We start from the raw sequence: 14,743 nt of genomic DNA on the forward strand, positions 1-14,743 counted from the left end.
ATGACACTAACCCCTGGAGTAGCCAATTTGGTGCTCTCTACAATTTGTTGAGGGATGCGGGTTGCGCTGTGGGTTAAACCACTGAGCCTAGGGCTTGCCAACCAGAAGGTTGGCGGTTTGAATCCCCGCGACAGGGTGAGCTCCCATTGCTCGGTCCCTGCTCCTGCCAACCTAGCAGTTCAAAAGCATGTCAAAGTGCAAGTAGATAAATAGGTACCACTCCGGTGGGAAGGTAAACGGCGTTTCCGTGCGCTGCTCTGGTTCGCCAGAAGCGGCTTAGTCATGCTGGCCACCCTCGGCCAATAAAGCGAGATGAGCGCCACAACCCCAGAGTCGTCCACGACTGGACCTAATGGTCAGGGGTCCCTTTATCTTTTTAACTCCCATCAGGCCCATGGTCAATGATCAGGGATGGAAGAAGTTGTAGGTCAACAACACATGGAGGAATACCACATTGGCTTTTCCTGCACAACCTATTTAAACCATAATCCAGTGATGTAGCTCCTCAAGCCTCTTATTTGTGGAGTTACCTTCACCCTGACAGGGAAAGGGTTCTTCTTGAGCTTTTAGCGTAAGACCACACTCCAGAGCCCTGCTAAGAGCCGACAATGACACATGGAAACGCAGGAAAGAACAGCACATATGGTGAGAAGTGTTCCTTTCTGTTTTTGCTTTGCCAAGACACTGCCAAAGAACCAAGCTGCTTGGTTCAGCCTGATGATCACTATGGTTATTTTGCATACATTTTAAAGCTTTAATTTAACTGTTACAGGTGGTACTTTTGTGCACATCATTGCTATTTAATACCACTTTTTAGTTCCCACCCCCTGAATACATATACCTTACAACTGAGGATAACGCCATGCACCTGATGTAGAGCAGCCTCCCACAATGTTGTGCTTTCCAGATGTTTTGGACAACAACTCCCATAAACCCTGCTCCTGTTCCAGGTGCTGTCTGGGGCTGAGGGGAGTTTGCAGTTCAAAACTTCTGGAGGGAAACAGGTTCAATTGGCTGAAGTAAATTCTTGTGCACAGAAGATTAAATTGGTTAAATCTTTAAAATGCTAGGAGACCCTTTGTTGTCTTAACCTGCTGCCATTTATATAGTGCCTGCACAAAATAAATATAAGCTGCATGTGCCATTTGCTCATTTTCACATATTAATCTTGGTTTTCAGTTGCAAGCTCTCCAGGGCAGGAACTTTATCTAGTCTGAGGTTTGCATGACTCATTGCCTGTGCATATCAAATACTGAACACAGTAAGACTGTTAAGAAAAGGATTGCCTTTAAAAATAATAGGCAATAAGCAGCATCTACACTCCTTTTGAAATTTAATTTTGCTGTTACAGTATACTGCATTTAACAGTGCAATCCTACACATGCCTACTCAGAGGTTCCACTGAGTACAAAGGGATTTACTCTCATGCTAAGTGTGTATAGGCCTGTAGTCTGTTACTGATGCACAACTATTCCAAAGCTAAAATGCTAATTTATGGAATTCCTCCCCCCCCCCCAATTCCCCCCTCCCCAAATAACATCTTCTTGAAGGAATATAGAAGCTATGAAATTCCACAAAGTAAAATGGGAAGTCTGCAGTTCAGCACTCAGTATATCCACATCCGAACTTCACAGACATGTAAATAGATGAAAGACAGGGCTTAATCTTTGGACAAGCTTAATTCTTGGACCATTTGCTATGGAAAAGTCACATGGATTTAAATATGGTGACTCCAGGTTAAGTAGCTATAGTCTAATGTATAGGTCTTGTGAATAGCTGCACACAAGGAGGGTGTTCTAAGTGAACGAATGGAAGGAAGAAAAGCTGAAAGCAGAGAGGGAAAGGAGAATGTTTGAGTTAATTTACTTCTCTTTCTAACTCATCCGAGCTTTTCTTGGGGCAAAGGCTCTGCTTAGATCTATAAATTCCTGAGTAGTGACAGCAATCAAATAGGCATCTAAGTGCTAAGACTGTACATGCAACTTGTGGCAGCTTAAGAAATCCTTTTTAACAAAAGCCCCATCTAGACATTTGCATGGCATACTAAATAAATACATGAGGGGGGTGTGCTGGCACACCCACATTGCCATTCTTGGCATCCTCCACAAGTTGAGAGTTGGCTGCCCTGTACTCTCAGTGTTCTAAAATGTGCAGAGAGAATTCACAAGTACAAGAGGGCACTCTCCACTCATCTCACGGAGAGTGACCAGAACAATGGGAGGTGGAGCTAGTATACTCATCCACACAGACTTTTCGCCTTTGCATGTGATCCAGTAGTGTTGGATCCAGTAGGTCTCTTCTGAGATTCCTAAAAGGAGCCTCAGTGAGATCAGAAGACATTTCATGTGAGCATTTAATGTACTGCTATCTTTTCCTTAGCACAGGCTGTCTATTAAAGTATATACATTATGACTCTCTGGCTATGCAAGAGTTGATCTTGTAGGAAAACTATATGCTTCTTGGTGACGTCTGGGAAGTAGAATCTGCTGGAGCTATGCTAAGATGACCATCTGTGCCACAGCGATTGGCGCCTGTGGACCTACATTATAACTAATAAGATATAAACCAGATCACTATGATTGTTACATCCTGCATCCTTCAATATGTTCACATAATTTATGCAGTGAAGTTATCCTTCAGCTCAAGACTTGCCCAATACCAGGCTGCCCATAAATGCCAGTGTAGATCTACATTCATTGACTTCACAGAGGTTGAATGGCTTCTTTCCAAACATCTGAGCAAATAATTGAATTCCCCTCCAAATCATAGATTTGCAAGTGCTATTCCCATGCTACACAGTGACCTGCATTCACATTTCATTACAATTCAACAGTATTGTGCATAGGTTAGGGCAGCCTCCCTCAACCTGATGTTGTTGGACTACAACTCCCATCACCCCTAGCTAGCAAGGCCAGAGCTCAGGGATGATGGGAGTTGCAGTCCAACAACATCTGGGGACCCACAGGTTGAGAACCGCTGCGTCTAAGTCCCTTCATGACAAACATCACCTGTAGAACTTCCTCTCTTACACAAGGGGCCAAGTTCTCCTTTGCACGTGGCCATCATAGCTGGGGGAGTGGTCAACTGTGCTCCAGACTGCACTCATTGTTTGTATAAAGCTTTCTAGCTGGAGACAAATAGCCCTCTTCCAACGGAAACAAGTGGCTTAGTGTACCCTCCCCATGGAGCAACATTTGTTGGGCTCTTTCTTCCAAAGGAGCAAAAGAAGGAGGACGTTTCCCCCGCTCCACCCTCCCCCACTTCACATGCTCTAAATACAAATTGCCTGCTTTCAAATGAAATAAATTCATCTGACCTTCTTCTTGCTTGCTACAAAGCGCTAGTAAATGGCATCCCACACAGATTTTCATTTGGCTAGGGAAATGCTCCCTCTAGAACAGCATTACAAAATCATGGGAGCAAAGTCACAAGAGACACGTAAGGGAGCAAGTCACAGAGCAGAAAGAGGCAAGGCAGGCGGAGGGTGGGGGTGGGGAGAACCTCTTTGCTCAGTTACATAAACTGAGAAACATTTCAATAGTAGAACAAAACAATAGTTCCGTTGACTTCAGGAGCCCTGCTCCAAAGTCAAGGATTTTCGGGGACCCAGACTTATAAGTCCCGTTTCCAAGCACTATACATGGATTACAAGTACCCATCACAAGCAACGCTGACCCAAACAATTCTGAGGTAAATATTTTGTGATTTTTTAAAAAAATATCTCCTGAACATTAAAATGCAATTCATATTAGTGTAATAGCAATTATTCCTTCACAAACCTCCTGACTAAACTAAGGGCCGAGCCAGACTTTCATAGCACAATTAGCAGCTACATCAAGGTTTCCTCTTTCTGCATCAGATGTGTGGTGGGACCAGATTTTTTTCAGCAATGGAAACTTTTGCTGCTAAATGCTGCACATGCAGAGTGTAGGGAAGAGGTTCATTGGGGTTGTGGCTGGAGAGAAAAGGTTAAATCTCCTGGGTTCCACAAACCCCCAGACTCCCAACCCAAGTCGAAAAGTGGAGAATCCCATGTGTGGTATTTAAATTTAAAAACAAAACACAACCAGGTGAGATAGCTAGACATGCTAAGTGGGTACATACCATACATTTAAAATAACCCCCTCCAAGAATCCAGAGAACTGTAGTTTGTTTAGGTTGCGGGGAATTGTAGCTATGAGGGATAAATTTCACTTCCCAGCATTCTTTTTTTGGAGGGGGCGGGGGAGATGCACTTTAAATGTATGGCGTGTATTCAGCCGTAATGTCTGGTTCGACCCTCAGGAAGAAAGGCCCCAGTAATCCATACATGCAGGCTTTTGCTATGATAGTCTTTAGGTAAGGCTTATTGGCAAAAACATTATCCTTTTTGTTTTTGTTTTTGTTTTTAAAGAGTGCTCCACCTAATATTCTTGCTATGCATAGATTTGAAGATTGTGTCATACATGGCTTTCGTAAACAGTGCATGTGTCCATGTTGCTTCCCAGAGTTGTCTCAGGAGGGTTCGGTTCACTGGGAGGCTCTGAGGCCGGCTCAGGAGGTTCTTCTGGCTCTTCGACAATTTCCTCCTCTTCCTTCTCCTTTTTAATTTCCAATTGTATACTGCCGTGTGACTGGTCATCCACCCAGTCCTTTTTAGCCAACGGGTGGACCGACACTTTTATCGCAATCTTCAGTGGTGGTTCGTGCAGAGAGGAAGCATCTGAATCAGCGGTGAAAGAGCTGCTACGCTTTAGGGAGTTGGGAATCATGTACATCTCTTCCGTTTCAGCAGTCTCTTGTCCTACAGCTGACTGCCTTACAGAGTTATGGCCCTGCTCCTCTAGCCCCACCACCTCCATGATTTCTCCCATGATAGTCTTGCAGTTCATGATGAGAGGGGGCAGTGGGACACTCCTAGCCAGCTCTTCAATGTAGCGGGCAAACTCCATGGTCTTGAACTGCGTGACTTTGGCAAGTTCAAGGGTCTTTGCCGATGTGATGATTGGGATGCGTTTCGCAATCTCAAAAGCCTTCTGCAGCTTTTCTGCCCCTTCCGTCCGAAAGAAATCATTGATCGCTTTCTCAGTCTTCTTTAGGTGGCTGCTCATCATGCACAGCCGAGTGATGTTTAAGATCAAGACAATGGTAAATGCTACAAGACATACAATCATGTAGTAGACCCCCATATCTCCAGAGGTAAAGACAACCCTCAGAGTCACTGTGTTATTTGCTTGGCCATAGATGTTAGAAGCGACACACATGTATTTCCCTCGATCCTCAAATGACACGCTAGTAATGTTCAATTGCCCGTTGTCAAAAATCCATTTCCCTGCTGGAAAGAACGCAAAAGTGATCAGTAAAATGCCTTTGTTTAAGCAAACTAAGTGTCAGCAGAATATTTTTTTTTTATCACAACCATGCATCAATGCTATCTGCAAATAACTTGGAAATAATGTTCTACAACAGTCCTATTTGGGCATTCTGCGTGCATATAGGACCATGAGAATGCAAAGACAGTGCGCTAAGCCTGTCCCCAAATGGCTATCCCTGCCACCCTCAAACTTGGTGTGTGTGGGGGGGTGATCCTCCATGAATAATGGAAGCTCCTGTCCCGGCATCACATGACCCCCCGCCCTCTCTCCAAAGCTGGAGAGTGGTGGGAGTGGGGTGGAGCTTACATATTTCGTCCCCACTCACATACAGGGTTTACATGCAAGCAGAACACCCACATAGATTTGTTCTCCACAATAATAGCAATGGTTATATTTTATTACATTTCTATATGGGCCAAGACAATAACCCAAACATATCCTGTCAGGATTGCTATGGTTTATCTTGCTCAGTGGCTAAACTGGCTGTGTGCTGTGATCAAAATAAAGGAAGCAAGAACAACTTTTGGAACTTTTAAATTCATCTGACCTGAAGGGCATCCTGTGGTCCAAAAGCCAATGTATCTTGTGCGAGTAAATGGAATTTAAGTGGTTTTGTAAGCAAGTTGAAACATGAACCAGTCTTCTAACCAAGGAACAAAATTTAGCACAGTTAGACAAGGTTAAGCCCAGTAACATAAATAGACTTAAATGCACCTAACAGAGATTTTCTCATATATATTCATTTTTAGGCAATGACTACAGCCATTAAAACGCAGAACTGGGGGAAGAGAGAGGTTAAAACAGCTTCTCCCACCTTAGGAAGCTCCTTTATACCAGGTCAGACTTTTGGTTCATCTAGCCAAGTACTGTCTCATCTACCTGACAGGAGCTCTCTGGCAAAGGCTCTCCTCCTCACTGGTTACCCAACCTTTTAGGAATACAGAGAGCTGCCTTATACTGAGACAAAGCAACCATCCACCTAGCTCAGCATTGGTCACATCGGCAGACGCTCTCTGGGATTTCAGACAGGAGTCCCTCCCAGCTGAACCTGAAGATGCCAGGATTTGAACCTGGAACTTTCTGCATGCAAAGTCAGTGCTCCCCCACTGAGCTGCAACACTCGCCTAATGCCAGAAACCCCAACATAAATGTCTGGGTTAGAGCAACTAGATGGGGAAAGAAACTGAGAGCAGAGTGCATGAGCAAGGAGCAGGTGGGCAGGGAACGCTGATGCCTTGCAGTGGCAAAGGCAAGGCCGCCCTCTGTGCCCTTGCACGCCTTGCCCTGCACACCACAGGCAGTCCTCCTGCCTATCACAGGGAGGGGTGCTTTGCAAGTGCTTTAAATAACATCGCTGCAAATTGCAGGTCTTTTGAGCCCCAGTGGCGTCATTCAAACTCTAGCGGAATCACTCAGAGCACAAAAGCATGTGCTGTGAGCCTCCTACGCTGCTTCTGAAATTCTGTCCTCCACAGTTCAGCTTGTTCCTTCCTTTGCTTTCTTTGGGCAGAAAATGTGTAAGCACGTTTCTGCTGCGCATAGTTAGCTGCACAGGAAGCGACTGCAGAAAACAAAACCTGCTTCTTGCCCAGCCAGCTGCCCCAGGGCAGTCCACAAGCAAGGCTCCTCCCATGGTTGCTCTGCACCAGTTGCTATTCAAGGGCATTAGGAGATTCGAACTGTTTTGTTTTTTAAAAAAGGAGTTAGTATTGACATGGGATCCTTTAGAGCAGGCATGGCCAAACTTGGCCCTCCAGCTGTTTTGGGACTATAATTCCCATCATCCCTGACCACTGGTCCTGTTAAGCCAGTGTGGTGTAGTGGTTAAGAGCAGTAGACTCGTAATCTGGGGAACCGGGTTCGCATCTCCGCTCCTCCACATGCAGCTGCTGGGTGACCTTGGGCCAGTCACACTTCTTTGAAGTCTCTCAGCCCCACTCACCTCACAGAGTGTTTGTTGTGGGGGAGGAAGGGAAAGGAGAATGTTAGCCGCTTTGAGACTCCTTAAAGGGAGTGAAAGGCGGGATATAAAATCCAAACTCTTCTTCTTCCTCTTCTTCTTAAGCTAGGGATGATGGGAGTTGTAGTGCCAAAACAGCTGGAGGGCCGAGTTTGGCCATGCCTGCTTTAGAGGAAGATGTGGGATCTAAATTTAATAAATAAAAGAGATAGCGATATGTCATACTCCACTTACTTCAAAATGTGGCAAGCCTGCTCTGCTGCTCATTCTGCTGGGCAGGGCCCTGGACTTCTTCCCCAAAGTCCTGCCCTGATATAGTGCCATTGAGCACAGGTGCTGTAAACTGATACATATTCCTAAAAACGGTTCTCTAATCCTATCAACCTGAACTGGTGCTGAAATGACATTCTATGTTCAGCTGCACTTTATTTACTTATTGGCATTGTCACGCTGACCTCATCTTTGCTGCTGCCATCACTTTCATGGGTTATTTCATTTTACTGTTTCTAAATGATGGTTTGTTATTATGTGCTTATGGTGTACAGTAGGGGTTGTGAACCATTTTTGGCCACCTTTGCCCATGACCAGTCCTCCAGGGGTTGCGTGCCATAGGTGAGCATGGCCCAAAGTGGGAGAGACTACCCCACATTCTTATTTGCACACACAGGCCACAATCTGTCAAATGATCCAGCTGATGACTGGGGAAGGAGGAGAGCTGAATCCCTATCAGGGTGTTGGGTTAGGTCGAAGGATTTAAACTTCTCCACTCAACTCATGCCCCATTTGTTCCACTGTTACAAGAAATGGTGGGGGACAGAGCAAAAAAAATATGCTTTGGGGGTCCTCATATATAGCCATCCCTAGTATACAGCAGAGGGACACGGGTGGCGCTGTGGGTTAAACCACAGAGCCTAGGACTTGCAGATCAGAAGGTCGGCGGTTCAAATCCCCGCAACAGGGTGAGCTCCCGTTGCTCGGTCCCTGCTCCTGTCAACCTAGCAGTTCAAAAGCACGTCAAAGTGCAAGTAGATAAATAGGTACCACTCCAGTGGGAAGGTAAACGGCGTTTCCGTGCGCTGCTCCGGTTCTCCAGAAGTGACTTTGTCATGCTGGCCACATGACCCGGAAGCTATACGCCGGCTCCCTCGGCCAATAAAGCGAGATGAGCACCGCAACCCCAGAGTCATCCACGACTGGACCTAATGGTCAGGGGTCCCTTTACCTTTAGTATACAGCATTTTACTTCATGAAAGCTGTCCTGTGAGGGAATTTGCTCAGGAAGGCAAGTGGGAAATATCTTTAAAAAATAAATATGTAACACAATAACTGCAGCACCTCATGTATGCACTAGGCGGACCATGTGTTAGCTCCACCATTACATACCTGTATTCCCATCTTCCTTCAGCAAATGGCCGTTGGAGTTGTACCACTTGTACTCTGGCCCCGGATTACCTTGAACGTTGCAGTCAATCAAGGCACTGTAACCTTCTTTGACTATAATGTGATCAACTCTGGAGATGACCACAGGCAAAGAGCCTAAGAGCATATGAGTGTGGTTTAAAGTGCTGTTCGTGACATCTTCAGCAGCTGTCAAGACTGCTAGCAAGATGGAAAGGTGTACGGTAGTCCAATAGTACAAAAGGAGGTGGCGGCTGAACATGTTCATCTGTCTTCTTGTGCACTGCAGAGCAGACTTAAGGATGGGCCAGGAATCGTGTAGTGCACTGTCCTGAAGAAGCCACGGGTAATATTAACCCCGATCCATGAAATTTTAAGAGCCAAGAAAATAATACCCTGCAAAATAAGACAAGTAATATCAGCAAATGGGAGTGAGGAACATTACTGAAAGTGGAATAATATGTCCTTAACCAGTCCAGCTATGCCAACCTGCTTACACCATGAGTAGCCAATGTGGTATCCTCCAGATGTTTCTGGACTCCAATTCCCATCAAACTCAAGAAACATGGCCAATGGTCAGGGATGATGGGAGGTGTAATCCTACAACATCGAGAGGTAATCACATAAGCACATATGTAAAAGGCTGCTGGGGGGGGGGGATGCAAAAATATTTAAGCACACATGATTTTTGTGCGACAGAATGTAGCTAAGGTCATAGCTTATAACGCAGGCAGAGCCCTGAAACACATTTGAATTATTATAACCTTTTAGCAGTCAATTATCCAGCAAAAAACCTCTCTACTGGCGATGCAATTAAGGTTTCACTAGATCCAGAATGTAAGTTGTGATCTGTTCCATTAAAGCAGTGCAATGTGGTTGATATTATTAATAGAGCAACAAATCTATCAATAGTTGAGTCACGGGGGCAGAAAAGTCCAGCAATCCTTGGAAGCAGCTGTAGCACACTAGGACTTGAGAAAATGTGCCCAGGGAGTAAATAACCATCTCTCTGCTGTTGCTGCCTCCCTGTATTAGTGTTTCAAGAAACACCAAACAGCTGATGTCCAGAGCAAGTGCTGTAAGGACCAGGAGGCTTTTCTTTCCTCCCTGATGAGAATTACCCAAAAGCAGAAACACCAAAAGGAATGGTCTGCAAAAAGCTTCTGCAGAAATTAGGCTAGCCCAGTAGCTTCAAATGGTTAACAAGTCCATGGCTGGTGAGGATTTTCACAGCCCTCAGTTGTAATCCTTCCCTTGATTGTGTCATGTAATGAAGAGTAGAAAGCATTATGGAAGCACAATGTTGTCACACTCCCATTAATCCCAACACAACAAAGCAATGCTTGGCCACCTCTTTATGTGGTACTGTGCCCTGCAAATTAATCAATGCAACCCTTTATAATGACATAGGAGGCTCTAAATTTCATGAAGACATGTTTTAAGAGTATCCAAACCAATGTACTGCAACCTACAGTGGTGCCTCGCAGGACGAAATTAATCCGTTCCGTGAGGCTCTTCGTATAGCGGTTTTTTCGTCTTGCGAAGCAAGCCCATTGACATCTTAGCGGATTAGCGCTATTAGCGGTTTAGCGGCTTTTAGCGGATCAGCTGTTAAGCGGCTTATCAGCAGATCAGCTGATAAGCGGCTTAGCGGCTTAGGAAAAGGGGGGAAAAAAGAAAAAAACCCCGCAGGAACTCGCAAGACATTTCGTCTTGCAAAGCAAGCCCATAGGGAAATTCGTCTTGCGAAGCGCCTCCAAAACGGAAAACGCTTTCGTCTAGCGGGTTTTCCGTCTTGCGAGGCGTTTGTCTTGCGGGGCACCACTGTACAGATTTTGGCTTGGAAGGAAAGGCAAAACATTAGGATTTACTGATGCAGCACACAGAGGTGGAAGAAGGTGGTGCGGTGGGGGCGGTTCGCCACAGGTGTCATCACTGAGGGGGGTGACATTTGGCCACGACTCCCAAGTTGGGGGAGGCTTGGGAGTCGTGGTTGCTTCTGGGGGGGGGGGAGCTTCCCCTGAGCTGTCAAAACGAAGAGGGAAGGGAGGAAGGCTGCTGGCAAAGTGGCCCAGCTCCCTTCCCCTGCCCCCGCCCAGGAAGCAGCCTACCATGGGTGGCTCGCTCCACCCCCCATGGACAGGTCGCTCTACCCCCATGGGCGTATCACCCCCTGGGATGCTCGCCCCACCCTCATGGCCCTGCCCCTGGGTGTACAGCATGTGCTCCGCTTCTGGCAACACATTGGGTTCAAAAGTTCACTGGTTAATGTGCAGTCTCAACGATGTGAACTCAAGGCAATGACAGGCTAGAAAGGGTGATCGATAAGTCCCACTCATTGGTAGCTGTGATCTCTCTGGCTTTTCACAGTTTTTATATGAGCAAGCAATTGTCTCCAACTCTATGAGCCATTTATAGTTGAACAACATCACCTCTGGGATCTCTCCATCCCCATCCTTTTCACTAGTGCTAGCTGAATTATAGGCACTGAAACACACTCAACTTATATACTATGGCAGCATCTTCAAAGCACCGCACCCACCTGAAAGTTACTACGCCAAAATGCATGTGTGCATACCTTCTCTCACAATAAAATCTCTTTCTTCCCCTCTCCCAACTTCCCTGCAGCAAGCAGAAAAAGGAATATACCGTAGTATGATCTGATGTAGTACAATCCTATGCATTATTCAAAAGAAAGATCTACTGTCTTCAAGGGAACTTGCTTCCTAGAGAGAGTGTAGAGCCTTAGACACAGCCTAACAGTGTAACCCTCTTCATGTTTACTTGGAAGTAAGTCCCATTCTGTTCAATGGGGATCACTCATTAGTAAGCGTTCTTAGGAAACTGGTTAGGGGAAAATGAGAAACTCTGTCCATTCATTCCTACCTAGAAATGTAACTTACTTCTGAATAGACATGCATAGGATTATATTAGGCAGGGTCCTTTCCATCCCCAGCCTTACCAATCAGGAACAGCAGGGTTTGTTTGTTTTGTCTCATTTGTTTTCCCCACCCCACTCCATGATGAAATACAAAACGTACTGTATGTTTATCATGGGAAAATTGACAGGTATATTCAAATCAAGGCTAAACTTACCCAGGTACATATTATTTTCCAGGTACATATTATATTTCTCTTAGCATAGTATTTCTCTTAGCAGTTGGCATGAGTGCATTCTTTGCAAACAAATCTGTTTTGTGATACTTATTACCATACACTGGACCTGCAGTCAAATTTGAAGCCACATCACTCTGCCACATCTACAAATCACATGTTGTAATGTGCAAATGAAGCATTTAATCACTCCAATACCAGTTCTGGGTGGAGTGTAGATGCAATAACTTCTCTCATAGCAATCTGTTTCAGGCACATCATTAATTTTGAGGAAAGGACTGTATAATCATTTCTTTCATCTGCTCACAGATTCAAGTAATTTTAGTTATACCTATAGATATGGGCTGGAAAATCACAACCCAACAAACGCAACAGCACAACAAAAGTAAATTTGGATTTAAAATGAGTGATACTCTTATTTCTTTCTTATGAGCTTGTGAAGTCAAAACAGTTTCTGCATTCCAAGTTTATTGGGACATTTTTTGTCCTTGGTATTACATTTGTATAAGTTCCACCCTAGAACATTTACAGTGTAATTATGTAGGCTTGCATACGTCAGGTAAATTCCTGACATGTGCTGGTTTTCGGGTGTAAAAATGGCGTAAGGGGGGAATTTTGCCAAATCATAAAAATGTCAATGAGACTTACTCTCAAGAAAGTGGGATTGGGATTGCAGCCTTCATGTGATACTGCATTTCCTTATCAGCAGGGATTTGAATCTCTGCAGGACGGGGTATAGCCTAGCTGTGGGGAAAACCAAGCTGCTGTTAGCCTTCTTTAGAAGCAAATAAACTGAGGAACACCAAACCTACAACACACACCCAGTCTGGAAGCACCCTTAAAACACAAGTATCAGAGAGCTGCATAATTACAAAATAGCACAATGGAGGACCTACAAGCAGCAAGAACATTTTTAACAATTAAGTAAAAGTGGCATGGGAACAGGAAGAAGGCTGTGTTTGCTTTTCACAAGCAATGCCACAGGCTTATGATACTTGCACAGCCACATTCCATGCAGCAATTGAAAAGCAATGAATGATTGCAATAACTGGCAGAGGAGTTGCATTTCGACAAGTTTTTCCAGCCAAATGAAAAGGTCTCTGTCTTATGTTATGCATTTCAAACCCTATTTGCAGTTGTTCTTTGTATTGTTTTTAAACATATGTTTGCGGTTTTTATGTTTGCAAATCACATTGAGACAGATCTGTAAAAGGCGATTCGTGAATTAATTATTAGTGCTACCATCATGACTAATAATAATTTCCCAATTTATAAAGTATTGAACTTTGAATATGGACTCTCCTTGAGAATAGAAAATGTGCAAAAAGCCAACATCCTCCACCTCTCTAGCTATTTGCTCACTTGCGGAGTAGCAAGTACCAATGAAATTAGCCAAGCTATCTTAGTTTTTTCTTTGTGCATGGCCCCAGCAAAATCTTTCTTTGACTAGTAAATGCCTTCAGAATATGGATCGTAACAACAGGTCTTGAAACCAGAAGGTGTCACCTTCATTTTCTTTTAAAGAGCACAACTTGGAATATCCTTTGGCTACTATCAATGGGCAGAGCAATCTAGTATGAGTAGGGGAGGGAGAATTTGTGATAGTAAAGGAGGTAGCCTGAGGAGAAAGAGGTATTCCAGCTGTAGGGCTTTCATCTCTCCCCAGCCCCACCTGGGGGCAATCTTGGAGGAACAGGGGAAGGAACACTGCAAAATCCCATGGCTCCCGGGATGCCTTCTTAGTGACCACAGGATTGTGCCCTAAATGTCATCACACATTACATTCCAACATTAATCATCCTCAAAAGGAGACCCACTGGAATTAATGAACTTAGGTAACATGTCTACTGATTTTAATGGATCTACTCTGAGCATGATTAATGCTGGATATCACCTATATGAATTGGATATCATATAGGATATCACCTATATGAATTGGTTATGAATTGGATTATGGATGCAAAAATCACTTTCGTGTTTGAATTTCCAATAAAATTATAACGCTCAAGGCACGGATAAGGGGGGGGACGACGACTCTCAGCCCAATCCCTGCATTCCAGGTGGGTTCATATGGGAGCAGCAATCTTTGAATCCCCTAGGTCTCAAGCGTCTCTCTAGATATTGTTGACCTCCAACTTCCATCAGCCCCAGACAACATAGCCAATGGTCAGACATGATGAGAGCTGCTGTCCGGAAACATTACTGGGGGGCGGGGATTCGGAAGCATGAGAGATTCCCACATCTGCAGTCCCCAGAGTTTTATATAGCATCTGAATCAATGCTAAGGCTGAAATAAAAAAGAAAGAGAAGAAAAGAGTAAAGTTCTTCCATAAAGAAACATACTTTTTCTGTATGAAAATGGTTTAGTGGATTTTTGTTGTTGAAATTTATCTGCATGCCTTTAAAACAATATTGCTCTGCTGGTAAAAATCTGGTAAACAGAAACGAGCTGAGGTGAAGATATATATATATATATATATATATATATATATATATATATATATATATATGAAGGTCTTTTTTTTAAAAAAAGTTCACTTAGTTCCTTGCTTGGTTGATTTCATCTATTCTTTGGAGGAGTTCTGAGGGGCTTGTGAATACGACAGCTGCATAAATCATCTGGATTTATTTAGAAGCCCTGTTTATTTATGAGGGCGGGCAAGTCACTCTCTGTAGCTTGGTACACAAAGCTATTATTCCAGAAACAGCTGTATCTCTTTATTAGATATTTGTTTAACTCATTACAAGAATACCCCAGGCAATGACTTTGAGTACAGCTGCTTCTTCAAAGCTGCAGTGCATGTGGAATATATGCACGTTAACACCACATATGTATCAGGCAGTGAAATCCCTCTTATTGTTAAGAATGAAGGAGAGAAATGCAAAAACAGGACTCTCGGGCTAATTCCCCCCATCT

At 44.2% G+C, this 14,743-nt stretch overlaps 2 protein-coding genes across 2 annotated transcripts in view; both read right to left on the reverse strand.

Annotated features, from left to right (window-relative positions):
* Positions 1-4,439: 4,439 nt before the first annotated feature.
* Positions 4,440-8,974, reverse strand: MFAP3L (microfibril associated protein 3 like; the record flags this gene model as incomplete). The annotated part of the gene is made up of 2 exons (XM_079990099.1): positions 4,440-5,314; positions 8,698-8,974. 2 exons carry the CDS (start codon positions 8,972-8,974, stop codon positions 4,440-4,442), a joined length of 1,152 nt encoding a protein of 383 aa, XP_079846225.1.
* AADAT (aminoadipate aminotransferase) overlaps positions 8,837-14,743 on the reverse strand; it is a 94,657-nt gene continuing 88,750 nt past the window's right edge. The window contains exon 29 of the mRNA XM_079990100.1: positions 8,837-9,108. Coding sequence (XP_079846226.1) covers positions 8,977-9,108 — 132 coding nt within the window. The 3' untranslated portion in view covers positions 8,837-8,976. The remainder of the gene's footprint in view (positions 9,109-14,743) is intronic.

Source organism: Podarcis cretensis (assembly GCF_951804945.1).
Source record: "Podarcis cretensis genome assembly, chromosome: 9".
Taxonomy (NCBI): Eukaryota; Metazoa; Chordata; class Lepidosauria; order Squamata; family Lacertidae; genus Podarcis; species Podarcis cretensis.